Raw genomic sequence first — 19,976 nt, 5'->3', positions numbered from 1 at the left:
CCACGCGGCGGGTTAGATACCGCGCCGGTTGCCGTCATTTCCGAGCCTGGGCAGGAACTCCGTCCACGACAGAAGAAAGTGAAAACAAAAGTTTTACAAACAGCGCATACCCTATGACTTAGTTGAGAACAGCCTGGACAGTGTGCATCAACAGTTAACTGTGGAAGTGGCGTTGGTGGGGGCGGAACTGGCCGAGGACTTTCATTTTCTCTTCCAAATCCTTGTGCGGTAAGGACCAAATAATTCAGACAGAAAGACAAAGCGTCGAGTTTTCCTAACCCAAAGAGGAGACTGACCTTTAGGAGAGGGGAGACTTTGTCCTTAAACGGGTGCATTTATGGAGCATCTGCTGTATGCAAGGCCGCCAGCTCCGCCCGGGGACCTTGTGGGCCAAGAAGGGGAGGGGGGCGCACTCCGCGGGAAGCGCGGAGCACCCGCCGCGCGCTCTTCCTCGGGATTCTCGCGGGGGCGGCCCTCGGCCCAGACCCCTGGGATCGCCGGTGCGCAGCTTCCACTCCCGGCCCCTCTCCCGAGCTCAGTCGCCGGCACAAGATTCTCTCTGTCACAACCTCCGGCCATTTCTTTCCTGGATCTACTCTGCTTTAGACGCCCGTTTAATTACTTGATGAAATCTTACCAAAACCCCGCAAGAAAAGTATTTTTATCCCAGCTAGCTGAGGGGGGCTCAGAAACGTCGACGGAATTCCCATTCGCGTGTTGGTCCCCGAAAGCCACACTGCATCAGCTGTCCCTGGTTGGGAGCGGTATAAGGTCCGATTTGGGGCGTGAGCCCTGGAGTCAGCCCTGGGACCAACGTCGGATCCATCTTCTTAGCCATGCGCTCGTGGGACCTTAATGATCCCCGCCCCCTGGTGGGATCAGCTATTTATAGGGATACCGTGAGGATTACACCGGGCAATGCCTCTAAAAGGGGGAGCCTGAGCTGGGCACTGCGCTAAGCGCTTTTATGGGTATGGCCCTAATGAGTTGGCCCATTTTTTCAGATGAGGAAACTGAGGCTCGTAGGGCGAGGAATCTTGCTCTAGACCCCATGCTGGTGAAGGCCTAGGTGGTGAGCGCCAGGGAGAACCTCAGTTTCTCACCTGAGGCGCTCGCGGGGACGCCTTGCTCAGACCCTGTCCCTCCTGGTGACCCGCCCCGTTCAGGTCCCGCCCCCCGCCCGCGGGCGTCGCGAGGCACCGCCCTCACGCGCTGCAACCAATCCGCGGCGGCCGGCGTCGGAGGCATTCAGCCTCGCCCGCGGCCCTCCAGTCCCCGGTGCCCGATCGCTGCTCGCTCACTTCGCTGCCGCTGCCCCAGCCGCCGCAGGCCCCGCCGCCGCCGCGCCTCGGTCCCTGGACTCGGTAAGGCCGGGCCGAAGCCGCGCATCGCGGGGGAGGGCTGGCAGGCGCTGCCCTTCGGGCTGCGGCGGGCTCCAGGGCGGGGAGCGCGCGGGAATTGCCGTGGCCCGAACCCAGGTGGAGGGTGGGGGGCCGTCGGAGCCGGGGCGCGGAGGGGAACCCCCAGTGTCTCAGTCGGACAGCGGGGTCAGTAGAGAACCCGCAACTGGAGCGGGTCAGGGGCTCCGCAACGCCCGCCAGTGGATTGGGTCTGGGGGTCCCCCTTGAGGTCGATCTGCACGCGAGAGGGTCTCATGCGGCGGCGGGAGGGATGCTCAAGCCTCCGGAGTTGGCCAGACGCCTCCGGCCTGGGGCCAGTCGGGCCACCAGGGTCCTTCCGCGCCCCACCTCAACCCCACCCCCGAGGAGTGGAATGGGTCTGGGGGCTCGCTCGAGGGTCAGTCGACCCGTAGGCAGGTACAGTTTAGGAAACAGATGAGGGATGCTTGGTTTTCCGGACTTGGGCAGGACGACTCTGGCCCGGGGCCACTTGGGCCACCGACTTTCTTCACCATCATCCAACCTCTCTCTACGGAGTGGATGAGGTCTGGGGTACCATAATCACATGCAAGAGTCAGGGGACCTCCGAACTTCGAGGGGCGCCACCACCCAACCCCCAACCTCCCCCCTCCCTCCGGGCCCTCCCCCGCAGTGCAGGCTTAGGACACGCCCTTGGCGCGGGTACTCCACGCATGGGTACTGCAGACGCGGTCTGACCGCCCGCAGTGGACAGGATGACGGCGCTGAGCCGGGGTCCGGGCTTGCGAATGCCCCACCCTCTCCCGTGCCACGGAGAGTTCGGGGCAGGTGGGTGCGAAGAAGCTGCCCAAGGTCACACGGGACCCGGGAGCTGCCGCGCGGGTGGTGGGGGTCGTCACGTGACCAGGATCAACCTGGCGGGCGATTTTGACGCGGGCTAGCCCCTAACCCCAGCTCCTTCCGGGAGCCAGCAGCTAGCTGCTTCTTTCGTTTTGTTCGGAAGGCTGTGCGTCTTCACAGTGTAAATGGTGGTTAGCTTTCATTAAAGACGCAGCACAAAGATGACGGCTGGTCTTTTTTTTAAAACACCGACAGTAAAAAAATCCCAAGTAACTCATCCGGTTGAATACAGAATAGCTTTTAATAGTCCCAACTCGAGACAGGCCTTCAACCCTTCTGTGCTCCGTGTAGTATCAAAAGATCCATGGGCAAAGTTTAGTAGGAAACCGGTAACTTTGAAAATTACCGAATAAAATGAAAATCCGTGTACTCTTTTTGAAACTTGTATTTTGCTACCCCATTTTCTTGCACGGGCGTCCGGTGTCTGGTCATTCCAGATATTCAAGCATGCTTATTTCCTTACAAAGCACAAACCAAATGAATAATAATAAAAAAAAATGGCCGAACTCACTGGTCTTTTATTTATGCCAGCAAGCGTCGCCCCCCCCCCCCAAGTTGCTTAAGGTGACTTGCAGTGAATGAGTGCGGTATAGATAGGAGGACGTGGATGCTGATAAAGCTAGTGGTGGAGGGAGTGTCTCGGACTGTCGTGTCTGACTGGAACCGAAAGCCGCCTTTAGACCGGTGTGTGTGCCGGGGTCTCTATTCGCATGCAAATACGCTGTTCCCTTCCTGCGTAGCGAGGCCACCCCGGACCTTGCACTTGTATCTCATCTGAACAGCTGTTTGAATTAGACGGAAACCGGGCCATCCCTAGGAGCGCGCAGGCATACTTTGTATCCGAGTGGCGGAAACAAAACAGCCTTTCCAGTTTGGGCCGAAAACAAACGGCCTAACCCGGAGGTGATGAGAAGAAACCTGGCGTCGCTGCGCCCTTGGCCGCGGCTGGGCCCAGTGGTCACCGAGCGGTCAAACTTGGGTCTCCCGGGAGTCCTGGGACGCGGGCCTGCGCTTACGCAACCCTGGCCTTGTGTGCTCATTCATAGAAACACCGTTAATGAGTTTCGCCCCGTGCTCCTCGGCGAGCCCCTTCCGGACGCGCTCGCGGCTCGCCCGGGCGCGGTGCTGCGTTTCTGGTGTGGGACGTCACCAGGCACACCGAGCTCTTCGCTGTCCCCAAGGCTGATCACGCAGGACGCGGCCTTCCCACGAAAAGGTGCTGCGTTTCGCTCACTGTCGCCTTGGTGGCAGCGCCGGCGACGCGCGCCAGCTAGCTCCGGAAGGTCTCTGGGGGCCCGGCGGGTGGAACAGGATCTGAGCGCCCGGGGCACGCCAGGCCGGGGGCGGGGCTCCCGCTAACCTTTCCCCTACTTTTCTCAGCCGTCACGTGACTCGGCGGCGGGGCGGCGGGGCGGGGCGCGGCGCGGCGGGGGCGGGGCCGGGGCGCTTCGGGCGCTTTGGGCGCTGCTGCTGGCAGAGCCTTCGAGGGCGCGTTCCAATGGGGCAATTAGACGCAGCCTGGGCTCCAAAGGCTGTGGGAAGGTGGGAGGCGGGAGCGCGCGCCCGCTCCGGCCCGGAGCCGGTTCTGCACTTTGATCCGGAGCATTATTTTCCCCTTTGTTGGAAAAAATGTTTAGTCATTCTGCACGGTCCTTATGGGCAGGCCGGAGTGCTCTGGCCGGTGGGAGCCGGGACTTGAGTTCCTGGAGAAGCGGGACTTTGAAGAATAAAACTGTTCTTCAAGCTAGTGTGCTTTCAGAAATCATCTCGTGCTGCACCGAGGCCGCTTCTCTCTTTGAGGGGCTTGAGCCGGCTGGGCTTTCCCTTCTGGGACTCTTCTGTTTTAAAGACAAATAAGGCAAGCCCGGCCCGGGTGGCCCAGAAGTCGCCCGTGCGATTTCCGGTCAGGGCACGTGCCCAGGTTGTGGGCCTGATCCCCAGTGGGGGGCATGCAGGAGGCGGCCAGTCGATGTTCTCACTCATCGATTTTTTTATCTCTTTCTCTCCCCCTCTCCCTTCCTTTCTAAAAATCAATAAAGAAAAAAAAAAAAAAGATAAGTAAGCAGGCACTGGGTGGCAGGGGAAGGGTGCAGAATTGGCCTCCTCATTCGGGTTCCCTCTCCTCTCCGGAACATGCCACCACTAACAGCTTCTCATGATTCCGGAGATAGTCTGGGCTGTACAGGGCGAGCTTGGAAACAAACAGAAAACTGTTACTTAACGCAAGTAAGGAACAGTTTCTGCTGTTGATGTGTAATATTGTGTTGCCTTTGTGAACTTCACCTTCTACCCCAAGCAAATGTTTGATGGATGTTGGGTTCGCAGCAGACCCTGGACTGTGGGCAATTTGACCTTTTGGGGTGACTTGGAGCCTCGGTTTTACGGAATGTCCACTATTGCTTTTCTTTTGGGGGGATTATTTTTATGTCCTGGAGTGTTGTTCTTGGAAGCTGATAATGGAAAGAAGAGCTGCCAAGTGAAGCCTGCCCTTCCCTCCCAGTTGTGTGGCAGGGTGATTGCCACCTGGGGGGGGGGGGGGATTGGGAAATAGGGTGGCCCCTGCCCTGCTTCTGAAGGACTATTGGCTAATTGCTGAACACTGAATTCTTTAGGTAATAAGGAAAAACATCTTCCATGCTCTTCATGTGGTGATTCACCCACCCACCCCAGAAACCTGCGGGTCATCCTGGATCCTTCCTGACTCTCTCCTAAGCCCCGCCCGCTACTGCTGCTTCCTAAATGGCTCCTAACCTCGCCTTCCCCCCCATTTCCATGAGCTGGAGCAACGTTCAGATATTTGTTGAACAAACTACAGAATGTTTAAGCAACCTTTCTCTCCTGGATTGCTGTGACCGCCTAATGTGGTGGGGATCCTTTGGGGCACAGGAAGTTGGTGCCAGGGAAACCAGAAGTGGAGGAACCTGTTGGCTCCCTCCTAACCTTGCACCTTTCTTTACCCTGTTCCTGTGATCAAGGGTCTCTGGACTGGAGACCAGCAAACTCATTCATTCCCCACATCAGAGGATTAGTGACCCCTCCTGTTCCCACCAACCCTGGCTTCCTGTGGGGTTCCATGGCTTTTGGTCCCCAGCACACACACGGTGTTCCTGTGTTATGTTGTGTTACGACCCCCGGGGGGTAAGCCCTGTGAGGACAGTTTCTGAAGGTTCAAGTTAGGAGTTAATCCCCTATCTTTAGAATTCTTCACCCCTCATTAACAAAGTAATACGTGTTTGTGTTCAAAGCAAACACAAAATTACCTTGCTTTTAAGAAACTGTCATGTGCTCTAATTCATACTTTGCTTTTTATGAAAGAATTCCTCTAAAATTGCCCATTTCACACCAATTCCCTCGGTGTCAGCTCCCCTACTGCCCTTAAAAAGATTTAATGCCTGTAGTTTGGGTTTCTTTCTACTTGTCCAACCATACTTGTGTAATGTGAGGCACAATAGGTATGCTGAAAATAAATCAGCGGTTTAAATGTCCAGGACGATGGGCCGAGGGCTTGGGCCCTGGTCTGTGGGCATTGGAAGGGGAAGAACGCAGATCCACATGGAAGTCCACACTCTTGGACTTCCCACTGCAGTTGGGAGGGAACAAAGACTGTTTCTGCATGAAAGACCTAATGTAGGCGTAGGTCTGGCACTTGCTCTCCTTCTGGTCGTGTGAGGTTGTGGGTATTACGCATGCAGATGGCCCCGACAGTTTGACTTACTATTGGATTTTGTGTTCTGAGCATGTTGGAAGTGGGCTGGGCTGAGCTCTGATGTTCTGTAGATTTGGTGTATTAAGTGCATTTTCTACTGATGGTGTTTTCAACACATGATGGGTTTGTCGGGATGCTACCTCATCATTAAGTCCAGGAGCATCTGTACTTTATATACCAGGAAATAGATCTTATGAAAGGCAATGGCATTCTCTCAAGGGGACACGCCCGTGAGCGCGCGCACATGCACACTCACACACACACACACACACACACACACACACACACACACACTAAGTGGCTGAGCTGGAATTTGGACTCAGATCTTGGTTCTCCAAAGCCTGTCTCCTTTCCTTTTTCCGATGCTTCCCAGACCAGTGTGCAGACATCACTCACCCCCGTGCCCACTGGCCCTGAGGCTGAATCAGCCCTGCGTGCTTCTGGGTTCCCATTTCCTCTCTGGGAAGTGGTGCCCTGACCCCCGTCCTTCTGTCATTCAGGGGTTTTATGAGGATCCACTAAGAGGCCAGAGGTGAGAACAGTTTTCAGGGTGTGGAATGAACACAGCGTGGAGGCTGCAGGCGGGTGTGATGGTGTGTTCTGCATTGTCCATGTCAGGACATGGGGGTGACGAGTTTGGTTGTACTTCTGGGTGCAAAGGTGAAGAATGCGTGAGAAAAACGGGGCGCCATCCGTGGGTTTAGAAACACCTGTGACAACAGCATCCAGGTACGAGGAGAGATGTGGGGATCTCCGGGCAGGTGCACGCCTCTCCCCAAGGTCACGCTGCCAGGGTTGCGCCCACGTGCGCAGGCAGGCCCGTGTGTCCCTGCAGAGGAGAGCACCTGAGGAGGTAGCGAGGTACTGGGGCTGCCAAGACATCGTGTTTTCGTTACAGAAATGTGACCCTCAATGACCTTAGCTCAGTTCTTGTGAAGGTCTATTTCTCTATTTCTCTCAGTGCCTAGTACTTGTTGATGTGGGGTAATATAGGCTTAACTTTGAATTTGCTTTATTTTTACAGGATCTCGGTAGGCAGAAGCCGAGTTGCTTTCCGAGAGCCGTAGACGAGTGTGATTCAGAATTCCCTTTATAACCTGGCTTGACTCAGCACATTCACCCCGTGAGTTCTATGGTTTAACTCTAAGATATGTCAGTACAAGAACTTCGCCGGGTGGCCAGTTGAAATAAAGCAACTCTTGAAGGCTCGGTCAGGAATTCGAGATACAGCCTTTGATAAGGGAGAGCTCCGTCTCCGCCATGAAGCCCTCCCAGGAGCACAGAGCGAGCCTCGAGCCTGTGTGGCTCCTGAGGTGCCCCCGCCAGGCTGGGGAATCCCAGTTTGTAGTTGCTTGCGTTCACACGTTCTGAGAAAACCCCACAGCCCGGCCTGACATCGCACGTGGGTGACGGCGTGGCCCGCGGGGCGCGGAGGATCCGTGCTCCCACGCGAGTGGAGAGAAGCTGTCTCTTTTCTCCCTCTCCCGCGCGTCCTGCCCCACCTGGTTTCCCGCCCTGCTCGGCAGCGTAGAGGCCGGAATAGGAAAACTAGGGAGCAAGAAGGGGCCCGACCAGTCCCCAGTCTTGCTGCTCCTGGAGGTCTGAGGGAAACTCGCGGGCTGGGGACGCCCCTCCTGGACGGTCCTGGTTCTCTCCCTGCAGTGCTTTGTGCCGAGGCCAGCCTGGCAGGGCAGCCGGCCGCCTGTCCGTGCACTGGATGGTGCTCCAGCTACCTGAGCCACCCGCCAGCGCCGGGATTCCACAGCGGCAGGGCCCGCTCCCGTGTGGCGGGGGTTGTGCAATTCTAGCGGGAGGACGAGCATGCGAGTAATTTTAGAGCTGGCATCGTCCTGCTTGTACTTACTGTAGTTTTATTGCCGCCTGCAATCACTCACTTTGGTTCCAACAGGGTGACCTCATTTTATATCTGTGTTGTAACTTTAGGGGATTTTTTTTTTTTCTTTTTATGGTGTACTTACCACTTCACTTGGTAGGTAAGAACGTGAGTTTGGAAGTGGACCTGAGTCTGATCCCCTGCTCGGCTGTGGGCCAGCTGTGACTGATCTCGGGCAGCTTTCTTGACCGCCAAGTCGGTCTCCTTGTTAGGCGCTGGCGAGAACAGTAGTCGCCACTTCCCAGGGTTCTAGCGGGAACTAACTGGGCCAGTGCAGCCCTGGCCGGTTTGGCTCAGCGGTTAGAGCATCGGCCTGTGGACCGAACAGTCACGGGTTTGATTCTGGTCAAGGACATGTACTTTGGTTGCAGTTCATCCTGGCCCTGGTCAGGGTCGTGTGGGAGGCAACCAGTTGATGTCTCTCTCTCTCTCTCTCATTCTTTCTCTCTCTCGCTCTTCCTCCCTCTCTCTTTCCCCGACGCTATCTGAAGATAAATGGAAAAATATCCTCAGGTGAGGATTTAAATAAATAAATAGATTAAACGGGCCAGTGCAGGTGACAAGTGATCCCATTGTCTGGCATATGCCAAAGAGTTTGGTAGAAAGAATATTTTGTGCTTTTGTTGTTAAAATCTGTAGATCTTATCTATCGGCCCACCCACATACATGTACCTGCTTACCTCCCCACCTGGCCCTTCCCTGTCTGCCTGTGTGTTGATTTTCAAGGCTACGTTGAAACACGGCTGGCCACACACAGTCCAGTTCCGTGTTGCGGTCCCATAAAGAATGTATTCTTGGAAGCCTGCTGTCGTCACAGGACCAGCTCCATTCTTTGCCTCATGTTACAGAGCGATTTCCACATGTCCCCCTGGGCGGGCTTGGAAGTCTGGCACCACTTTGCACTGTGGTGACTTTTTCTGTCCTTTCCTTAGTGGCACGGGTCCAGGCCCTGGGGTGGGATGGACGGCACCCCGGAGGGCAGCCGCACGCCGTCTGCCTGCCCGAGGGCCCGGCCTTCTCCTGGAGGGAGACAGTCCCAGCTTTTGGATGGCCTCTTGATTTCGGCCGGGGCTGGTGCCGGGATCTGCAGGCCGCTGACCTCTGAGGTGGAAGGTTTTAGGTGAGAAGGAAATGATTGTGGACAACAGGACGAAGGGGACGTATTGCAGAGTACAGACCCGTTGCCTGGCCAAGGGTTTTGGGGGGAGGCATTGGGCAAAGTGTTTAAATAGAAGGCAGTCTTACCCAAACTGAATGAGATGTGATGCACACCCCCCACCATGGTTTGTTTGACGGTCAGTGTGGGGGAACTGTCTGCAGGCTCCACGGTTTGACAGAGAATTAAACAAGGATGTGTGCATGTGTTGTGTGCGCACGCATGCCCTGGGGCAGCTTTTCATTGATGTTTGGGAAAGCAGACAAATAATGTACAAGTGACAATCATTTGCCTGCAGGGCAGGTCACACTGCTGTCTGTGTTTTGAAAATGTGGATTCTGTCAACGCGAGAAACAGCCAAGCCCTTGGAGAAGTTTTATGTGTTGATTTGAGCCAGCCAGCTCTCGAAGGCGCCAGTTTCCTGTGTGCGTTTGAGATTAAGGGGGGGACAGGGAAGAGGCGGGAGGTGGGGGGAGCCAAGGCGGGGATCGGATTACAGGATTGGTGCCTGGCTGGGGACCTGCTGGTTACTCCTGGCTGCTCAACAGGAGGGCTGTGTTAACCTAGATGCACAGAACAGTGCACAGGCCTTGCTTTAGGCAAAGATAAACTGAAAAATTATAGGCCTGGGGCATGGCCACCTGTGGGACCTGCCCAGGTAGGAATGTGTGATCAGGTCCCCCTGTGAGGTTACTTTCCCTGGAATACCTTTGTCCATCCACAATTCAGAGGCTGATCAGAGCAGGCCCTGCAAAGGGGGAGCTTCAGGCTGGGTGTGAAGCAAGAAGGTAGAGCAGGATAGAGAACCGAGGCCTTTAGTCACCTGACTGGGAGATGAGTTGGGAAGGTGTAGGGAACAACCACGAGCGCACAGAGGTGTGGACTTTTTAAAAAAAATTGAGTTTGAGAGAGAGAGAAACATCGATATGTTGCTCCACTTATTTGTGCATTCATTGGTTGATTCTTGTATGCGCCTTGACTGGGGATCGAACCCACAACCTTGGTGTAACAGGCCGATGCTGTAACCAACTGAGCTACCTGGCTGGGGCAGGGATGTGGATTTTTTAAAAATATTTTTTCTTTATTGATTTTAGAGAGAGAGGGAGAGAGAGAGAAACATTGATGAGAGAGAACATCGATTGGCCGCCTCCTGCATGCCCCCCTACTGGGGATCAGGCCCACAACCTGGGCATGTGCCCTGACTGGGTATCGAACTGGTGACCTCTTGGTGCACGGGACGATGCTCAACCACTGAGCCACACCGGCTGGGCAGAAATATTATTATTACTTTATTAATCCTCACCCGAAGATATTTACCCATTTGTCTTCGCATAGAGTGGGAGGGAGGGAGAGAGAGAAACATCAGTGTGAGAGAGACACATCGGTTGGTTGCCTCCCACACGCACCACAACCGAGGTCTGTACCCTTGATCGGAATGAGACTCTTTGGTCCTCGGGACGACGGGACATGGTGAATGTGTCCTTGTTCTCCCCTACAGACTGTTACTCCGGGTCTTGGTGTTTCCTGAGAGCGAGTGAGCGAGTGAGCGAGCAGCGCTCAGTGCCCTGTGCCGACCTCAGGGGCTCTCTCCCCAGTGGCCCTCGAGTGGTCTCCTGGTCCCCGTGGGCTGCCGCGGCCTCCGCCCCAGGAGGGCTCCAGGCAGGGAGGTCTGTGCCAGCAGGACCGTGAAGGAGCACAGCCTGCAGCCCAGCAGGGTCTCTCCATAGAGAACAGTCCCCAAGGCCTCCCGTCACCCAGCCAGACCTGTGTCCCCTGAAGGTGCGTCCGCGGTCATCCTGTTCCCTCCAGGAGTGACTCATGCTGACGTGCAAGGACAATGACTGACCTGGGAGAGGTTAAGCTCTCTTTTCATGTCTTTTTTTTTTTTTTTATGGTACATGCCCCTAGCAGGAACCGAACCCGGGACTCTCTGGTCCGCAGGCCGCCGCTCCACCGCTGAGCCGAACCGGCCGGGGCTCTTCTCCTGTCCTCTCTGTGACTTCCTCTCCCCTCGTCAGCTCTTCTTGCCAGTGCACGTGTCCTCCCTGGAGGCCAACTCGGGCGCAGGTGCAGGTCTAGCAGGTGGGTCCCGGCGGTCATGCCAGTAGCCCTGCCCCCAGGGAAGCCACCACCTCTCCGCCCAGGGGGGATGGCGGTGTGGGGTGCGTCCCTCTCCAAAGCAGCAGGTGTGGCGAGGAGCGTGGATGCCCGGCTCCGCGGGCAGGGGCGTGTTTCATGGGAAATGGTGGGGAGGGCGAGGGCGGGGTGGGAGGAGGGCAGGCTTCAGTCTCAGCTCGCGGGTTTCGGCGTCCTTGGAGACGAGCTGGAGATTCGAGCCTCCTGCGCAGGTGAGAACTGAAGCCCCAGGCAGGGCTGCGGGGACGGGCGGAAGCAGACCGGTGACCCCGGCTCGGAAGACCGGGCGGGGGCCACAGCAGGCACGCCTCCGGAGGAAGCGGACGGCACCCAGAGACTGCTGATGCCTGTCTGTGAGACGTGGCCGCGCCCCCACAGCCGCTGGAGGCGGGGTGGGCTGCTGCCCTGGCCCCTGGGCCTTGCTGTGCCCTTTGCTGCCCTCCTGGAGGCTGGAGGGACACAGAGGAGGGGCTGCCCAGGGTACGTGACCTGGATCCACAGAGGCCTGGCCTGCCAGCTGGCCCCGGGGCCCTTCCTGTCACAGTGGTGGGGGGTTCCCAGCCACCCTGACAGCCACGCCTGGGCGGGTGTCCCGGAGAGGAGAGTTGAAGACAGCGCCGTCTCTCGGGTCAAGGTGGCCAAGCACTGGTAGCTGTTCACTCGGGGCCGTCAGTGTTCCGATATTCCTCCATTTGCACTGTCGTGACTTAAAACAGAGACGGGGTTGGGGGCAGTGCTGCGGTGTAATGAGGTCACTGGGGCTTCTGCTCCGAGAGTTTGTTAACCGCGCCTGCCACCTGGATCTTCACAAGGCAGGAGGCTTAGCCAGCTGTGGGGAGGCGCTCCCAGGGGGCCCTGCGTCTGCCCCTGCCCCAGCCAGGTGGCCCTGCGTCTGCCCCTGCCCCAGCCAGGCGGCCCTGCGTCTGCCCCAGCCAGGCGGCCCTGGGTCTGCCCCTGCCCCTGCCCCAGCCAGGCGGCCCTGCGTCTGCCCCTGCCCCTGCCCCAGCCAGGCGGCCCTGCGTCTGCCTCTGCCCCAGCCAGGTGGCCCTGCCCCTGCCCCAGCCAGGCGGCCCTGCGTCTGCCCCAGCCAGGCGGCCCTGCGTCTGCCCCTGCCCCAGCCAGGCGGCCCTGCGTCTGCCCCTGCCCCTGCCCCAGCCAGGCGGCCCTGCGTCTGCCCCAGCCAGGCCCATTTCAGTGGGTGTCCCATCTGGAGGGACAGCAGGGTGGTTTTCTGCCGTCCAGGGTGCCTTGGTCAAAGTGGGGCACATTTCAGTTCCGACCCAGGGGTTTTCAGACTGGCCTGGGAGCCCCCCAACCTTCCGGGTCCAGAGGGGTGAATGGCTTTACCCTCCAACCTTTCCTACGTGATTCCATTGAAAGACAAGGTCCCTAGTTTTAGGGACATTAGGGACCCTCTGGCCCAGTGACCGAGGGCTGGGCTTTTGTGGGGCTGCCGGCAGCCTCTTGGGAAATGATGGCGGCTCTTTCGGGGGGTGGGAGAGGCAGGGCAGTGCCGGCAGGCTGCACCCACATCCAGGTAGGTTAGGTGCGTGCCCTGCGGCCGGTGCAGAGGTGGCAGTCCTTGCGAGGAACAGCCGGGCTGTTTTCCAAGGGGGCTGCCCCCGTTTACATGCCCACCAGCAGTGGTGGGCTTCTGCCCTCCCCTCCCCCAGCCCTCGTCATCCTTTTTCGTTGTAGACTCCTCGTGGGTGTGACAGGGTCTTCTTTTATTTTTTATTTATTTATTTTTATGTTTTATGTATTTTTTTAACTCCTCTTTATTGTTGACTGTATTACAGATGTCCCCTCCTTTTTTCCCCATTGACCCCCCTCCTCCCCAGTCCCACCTCCCTCCTGCCTTCCCCACACTATTGTCGGTGTCCATTGGTTATGCATCTGTGCGTAGAAGTTTTTGATTTATCTCATCCCGCCCTCCCTCCCCACTTCCCTTTGAGGTTCATCAGTCTAACAATCAATTTGTACTTCTTAATCCCTTCATCTTTCTCACCCATCCCCCTAGTCCCCGCCCATCTGGCAAGCAAGAAAAAGTTCTCTGTATCTATGAGACTGTTTCTGTTCTGCTTGCTCATTTTGTTTGTAGATTCAATTGTTGATAGATATGTATTAATTGTCATTTTATTGTTCATATTTTTTATCTTCTCCTTCACAAGACCCATCAACATTTCATGTAATACTGGTTTGGTGGTGATGAACTCCTTTAGCTTTTTCTTGTCTGGGAAACTCTTGATATGTCTATCGATTCTAAATGACAGCTTTGCAGGATGGAGTAATCTTGGTTGTAGGTCGTTGCTTTTCATCATCTTGAATATCTCTTGCCACTCCCTTCTGGCCTGCAAAGTTTCTTTTGAGAAATCAGCGGACAGTCTTATGGGAACTCCTTTGTAGGTAACGAACTGCTTTTCTCTGGCTGCTTTTAAGATTCTCTCTTTGTCGTTAACCTTTGGCATTTTGATGATGATGTGACTTGGTGTGGGCCTCTTGGGGTTCATCTTGTTTGGGACTCTCTGTGCTTCCTGGACTTGCATGTCTGTTTTCTTCACCAAGTTAGGGAAGTTTTCTGTCATTATTTTTTCCAATTTCATGCTCTCTCTCTCTTCTCCTCTGGCACCCCATGATGCAGATATTGGCACACTCGAAGTTGTCCCAGAGGCTCCTTACACTATCCTTATTTTTTATAATTCTTTTTTTTGATGTTCTGATTGGGTGTTTTTTGCTTCCTTAGATTCCAAATCGATGGTTTGCTTCTTGGCTTTACCTACTCAACTATTGACTCCCTGTAAATTATTCTTTATTTCAGTTAGTGCATCCTTCATTTCTGACTGGTCCTTTTTTATGTTGTTGATGTCCTCACTAAATTCCTTGAATGTCTCACCAAGTTCCTTGAGCATCCTTATAACCAGTGTTTTGAACTATGCGTCTGATTGATTGCTTGTCTCCATTTTGTTTAGTTCTTTTCCTTTTGTTTGTTCTTTTCCTTCACTTGAGACATGTTTCTTTGTCTCCTCATTTTGGCTGCTTCCCTGTGTTTGTTTCTATGTATTAGGTAGAGTTGCTATGTCTCCTAGACTTCGTAGGGTGGCTTATTATTGTAGGTGTCCTGTAGGGTCCAGTGGCACAGCCTCCCTGATCACCCCAGCTGGGCCTCAAGGCGCACCCCTCATGTGGAGTGTACACCCTTCTGTTGTAATTGAGTCTTGACTGCTGTTGGCACATCAGTGGGAGGGATTTACTCAGGCTCATCAGCTACAAGGACTGGCAGTGCCCACTGACCATTGGCCTTTGACCACCTTGGAGAATCAGCTGTGCAGGGGCCCACCACACAGAGCAAGACTTACTTCATCTGGTACCCACTGAATCCGCTCCTTGAGTGTGTCACCTGTGGAGGTGGTTGGGTGGTGCTGCTTCGACTTGGTCTGAAGCTGTCCACTGGGTGTGCTGGCTCTGGGGCAAGGTCACCACTGCCTGTGTTCTACCTGGGGCCACCTGGCATAAGCTACAAAGCGATCTGCCGATGGCTGCTCCAGGAAAAGCCAAGTTGTGAACCAAGGCTGGCTCCTTCTAGTGCCAGGCCTGAGGCCACTCAACAAGAGGTATGGGGCTCACTGAGGCCAGATGCTGAGAGATTTTAAGAAACTCTGAAGCAGGATCCAAGACAGGACAATATTATGGTAAAGCAACTGGCAACAGCTTGGGTGGGCCCGAAAGTTGAGTGGGGCGGGGCCTCAGGGAACCACCAGGGCAGGGCAACAGCTTGGGTGGGCCCGAAAGTTGAGTGGGGCGGGGCCTCAGGGAACCACCAGGGCAGGGCAAACAGTGTGAGCCTGGTGCTGGAGTCCCAGATATGGCTGCCATCTGCCACCCCAGGGAAGAGCTCACCAGAGGAACAAAGGCCTCCACCAGCACGTCTGACCAGGAGAAAGCCGCCTCTCCAGGCCTTGTTTCAAGGCCAAACAGCTCAATTCTTCCCTGTCTCTGGTGCCTTTCAAGCTACCTCCCCTCTGAACTCAGGGAGCAAGTCCAAGTAATTCGGTGCGTGGGCCCTTTAAGTGGAGCTGCCTGGGGCTCCCGCAGCCTTAGCCTCCCTCAGCCTCAGTTCCCGCTGGTTTTCCAGCCAGAAGTGATGGGGATTCTCTTCCTGGCACTGGAACCCTGAGCGGGGCGCCTGGTGTGGGACAGGGACCCCTCAGTCCTCAGGGAGGACCTGCCCAGCCGAGGTATCCTCCTGATTTTTATATATTTAATTTAATTTATTTATTTATTGATACGTGCCCTTAGCGGAAACCGAACCCGGGACTCTCTGGTCCGCAGGCCGACACTCCAACCGCTGAGCCAAACCGGCCAGGGCAAGCTGTTCGCCTGATTTTTATCTGCCACACGTGGGTGTGGTACCAGCCCATCCGCCTCCGCCCTCCTACCAGTCTCCATGTGGCTTCTTTAATTCCGTAGTTGTAGGACTTCCATTCAGCTTGATTTCAGGCGGTTCTGAATGATGGTTGTGCTGTAGTTTAGTTGTAATTTTGATGTCGACATGGTCTTTTTTAAAAAACAGATTTATTGCCCTGGCCGGTTTGGCTCAGCTGTTAGAGCGTCAGCCTGCGGTCCGGAGAGACCCGGGTTTGGTTCCCGCTAAGGGCACGTACTTCGGTTGCAGTTTGTCCCCGGCCCTGGTTGGTCGTGCGGGTGGCAGCCACTCGATGTGTCCCTTCACATCGATGTTTCTCTCTCTCTCTCTCTCTCTCTTCCTCTCTCTCCCTCCCATTCTATCTGTACAAAAAATGGAGAAATGTCCTCGGGTGAGGATTAAAAAAAAATAAAAAAAAAAATAAAAGACCATTTAAAAAAAAAAAAAAAAAAATAAATAAAAACAGATTTATTTATTGCATCCTCACCTGAGGATATGTTTTCTACTGGTTTTATTTTATTTATTAAATATATTTTTAGTTTTTAGAGAAAGAGGAATGGAGAGGGCGCAAGAGAGAAACGTCGATCAGCTGTGTCCTGCACGCCCCCTACTGGGGATCAACCCGCAACCTGAGCCTGTGCCCTGACCAGGAATCAAACCGGCAACCTCTTGGTACATGGGACAACGCTCAGCCAACTGAGCCACACCAGCCAGGGCTGTTTTCTGTTGATTTTGGAGAGAGGAAGGAGGAGAGAGAGAAACCTCAGTTGCCTCCTTGCACGCACCCCGACCAGGTTTCAAACCCGCCACCTTTCGGTGTACGGGAGGACACCCCAACCCACTGAGCCACCCGGCCAGGGCTTGCCGTGGGTTTGGTTTGCCTTTCCCTGTTAGCTACAGGAGGTGCCAGGGCGCAGATGGGATTCGGCTCATTAGATTTGCGCCGAGGGCTCTTCCAGCCCCGTGGATGGCTGCTCACTGATTCCCGCTTACGGCTCGAGGGGGAGGCCGGCTCAGGGCAGCCACTGTGGCGATTGCAAAAGGAGAGAGCAGACTGTCTGCTCTGGGGGCGTTTAGGACTCTCATATTTAGTTGTTAGGCTGAGTCCATCAGAACAGGAGAACCCTGAGCTAGACGCAGAGTCCGACGAGGCCGAGGGTACTGCCAGCGTCCTCAGACGGCCTCTGAGCGAACCCCGCAAACACCTGCAGGGAGGACTGACCCCAAACACTGTTGTAATCGACGCCGTTGCTAATGCCGTCACATCCCGAATAAAGCCCCTGAGGGATCGGGGACATCATTGTAAGACACATACCTGAACTAGGTTTCGGGTTCAATTCCCGGTACATACAGGAGGCAAGCGATTCATGTTTTTCACATGGATTTCTCTCCCCCCGCCCCCCGCTTCCTCTCTCTCTACAAATCAATAAAAACATATCCTCAGGTGAGGATTTAAAAAAAAACAAAACTCAGCGGGTGTGGCTCAGTGGTTGAGCGTCGACCCTGCACCAGGAGGTCACCGGTTCGATTCCTGGTCAGGGCACATGCCCAGGCTGTGGGCCCGATCCCCAGCGGGGGGTATGCAGGAAGCAGCCAATCAATGTTCTCTCTCATTGATGTTTCTCTCTTTCTCTCCCTCTCCCCTCCTCTCTCTCTAAAATCAATAAGGGGACAAAAAAAGCTTGGAAAATAAAAAACAAGAAACCTGGGTCTGTTTCTTCAAAGCAGGCCGGGCTCTGACAGCTCGCTGCAGGCCTGCTGAACAGGATGCGGATGTTCTCCAGCACTTGCAGGTTGCACTGAGCTAAGGTTATACGGTTTTGTTGTTGTTGTTCAATTTTTTTTCTTTATTGATTTTATTTTATTGATTTTATTTTTATATCCTTACCTGAGGCCTTTTTAAAAAATTTATCTTCCAGTAGAGCAGGAGGGAGATAGGAAGGCAGAGAGAGAGAGAAACATCGATGTAAATTGACTGGTCGCCACCCACACGACCCAACCGGGCCAGGGACAAACTGCAACTGAGATACGTGCCCTTAGCGGGAACCGAACCCAGGACTCTCTGGTCCGCAAGCCAACGCTCTATCCGCTGAGCCAAACTGGCCAGGGAATCTTTATTGATTTGAGAGAGAGAGGAAGGGAGAGGAAGAGAGAGAGAGAGAGAGACATCGATGAGAGGGAACATCAACTGGCCCCCTCCTGCATGCCCCCCACTGGGGATCAGGCCCACAACCTGGGCACGTGCCCTGACTGGGAATCGAACTGGTGACCTCTTGGTGCAGGGTCGACGCTCAGCCACTGAGCCACACCGGCCGGGCTATGATGCTTTTCTTTTTTTTTTTTTTTATCCTCACCTGAGGATATTTTTCCATTTTTTGTAGAGATAGAATGGGAGGGAGAAAGAGGAAGGGAGAGAGAGAGAGAAACATCAACGTGAAAGGAACACATCGAGTGGCTGCCACCCGCACGACCAACCAGGGCCGGGGACAAACTGCAACCGAAATACATGCCCTTAGCGGGAACCGAACCCGGGTCTCTCCGGACCGCAGGCTGACACTCTAATCGCTGAGCCAAACCGGCCAGGGCTGTGATGCTTTTCCATGGCCCTTAGCATGAAAGCCAGCTGCCACCATGGCTGTCTGTGCCTTCCTCTCTGAAGTTAGCTGCCTGCCCTTGACCCCAGCTGCCCTGCCCTTGACCTCTACCTCCAGTCCTTGCACACACAGGTCTGCCTTTGGGCCTGAAAGACTGCCCTCTGGCTGACTCCTCTCCTGAGCCTCCCGTGTTACCTGGTAGGTCCCCTCTAGCACCCCATCTTCTTCCTGCCCTCTGTCTGGGGGCAACCTTTCCTCCCAGTGTCTCGATCCCCACAGCTGTCAGAGGCAGTCAACAAGTACTCGTCGCACAAACACACGAATGCAAGTTGGTGCCTTTCCGGGGCCCGCTCCCGGGTTCGTGGGCTCTGATTAGCTGAAGATGAGGCTAGTCTGGCTCTGTAGCTGGGCATCTGTGAGACCGGCACCCCCTCTGCCCTTCATCGGCTTAAATGGCTGGAAACGGGAAAAACTTCGCCTGCGATGAGAAAGCGCCGTGCAGTTTTAGATTTTTATGACGGTGCCGGGTCGTTTTCTCCTCTCTGGCTGCCTTTTTATCCACGTGGTGCTCTGTGCAGACAGTTCAGGAGGAGATGGTGCGCGCACTCACCTTCAGAAGGTGGGGGAGGCCGTGAGGGAAGTGGGGTGGCTTCGAGGGGCCCGTGTCCCTAGGAGGAAGCAGACGGGAGCCAGGAGACAGAACATACTATAGCTTCCAAAGCAGCTCAAATGAGATGTGCTTCTGTTCGCTGGGAGGGACGCTCGCCCGTGCATGGGGAGGGTCCGTGCTCCAGCAACCAGGGGTTTGACCTCAGTCATGGCCTCTGAGGAGGAAGGGCCAGCTCCGTCCTCGGGGTCCTGCCTGGCTTTCATGGCGTCTAAATGGGTTCTCAAGGCACCAACCCCTCGCACAGCGGAGGGCACGTGGGTGGTGTCAGCTGGTGTTCCCACCTGTAGGTAAGGGGTTAGGGCCATTGCAGACTCATCTGTGACTCCAGGTGGCTGCTGTGTGGGGGTGGGCTTTGCCTCTGCCGGGCAACCTGCTAAACAGGCGCCCTCTCCATGTCCGCTCCGGGTGGCCAGCCTGCTGGCCAGGCGGTGGTTTGGTGGGATGGCCGGGCCAGGGGTCAGGGGTGGGGTGTCCACGGGCCTGGGGCCTGGAGGCCAGGCAGGGGTGAGGGCTTGCACTCCTGGACCCTGCTGGTCACCCGGGGCCAGCAATGGTCTGTATAACATCGCAAAGCTGGATCTGTTCATTTAGATCCGTTAGATGGGAAGAAAAACTTTAATTCCGAACACATTACACTTCTGTGTAAGGGTTTTTCTAACAGCTAGTCAGACATCCCGCAGTGACCCCTCTGTCCGTCCGCCGCAGGAGATCGCTGACCATGGCAGAAGCCCACCAGGCCGTGGCCTTCCAGTTCACCGTCACCCCCGACGGCATCGACCTGCGGCTCAGCCATGAAGCCCTGAAGCAAATCTACCTGTCGGGACTTCATTCCTGGAAGAAGAAGTTCATCAGATTCAAGGTTTGCAGACCCTTGTCTAACCTGGGCCGTGTCCACAGGAGCACTCGGGTGCTTTCGGGGTCCCCGTCTTTCCGAGTGGCCATGGGCACGGCATTTCTGGTTTCATGGTCCCTCCGGCCGCATTGTCGACATTCCGCAGGCAGGTGGGGTGTCTGTGGGCGGGGCTCGGAGGGCCAGCGGGCTGCTCGGTAGAAGCAGAGGAAGGACGTGTCTCCCCCTTGGAGCCCAGAACCTTCCAGAAACAGGCTGTTTCCAGCGG

The 19,976-nt window shown here is 55.5% G+C and overlaps 1 protein-coding gene across 5 annotated transcripts in view; it reads left to right on the top strand.

The window, feature by feature from the left end:
* Positions 1-138: 138 nt before the first annotated feature.
* CPT1A (carnitine palmitoyltransferase 1A) overlaps positions 139-19,976 on the top strand; it is a 52,597-nt gene continuing 32,759 nt past the window's right edge. For 3 of the 5 annotated variants that reach the window (XM_036258190.1, XM_036258191.1, XM_036258188.1), the window contains exons 1-2: positions 7,008-7,108; positions 19,564-19,717. In XM_036258190.1, coding sequence (XP_036114083.1) covers positions 19,577-19,717 — 141 coding nt within the window. In that variant the 5' untranslated portion in view covers positions 7,008-7,108; positions 19,564-19,576. Of the gene's footprint in view, positions 229-7,006; positions 7,109-10,946; positions 11,118-19,563; positions 19,718-19,976 lie in introns of those variants that run through there. The other 2 variants (XM_036258189.1, XM_036258192.1) reach the window with 2 other exon arrangements.

This window comes from Molossus molossus, unplaced genomic scaffold (genome assembly GCF_014108415.1).
Source record: "Molossus molossus isolate mMolMol1 unplaced genomic scaffold, mMolMol1.p scaffold_m16_p_13, whole genome shotgun sequence".
NCBI classification, from domain to species: Eukaryota; Metazoa; Chordata; class Mammalia; order Chiroptera; family Molossidae; genus Molossus; species Molossus molossus.
Note: the sequence above shows the minus strand (reverse complement) of the source record. Positions and strands in the feature narration are given on the sequence as shown.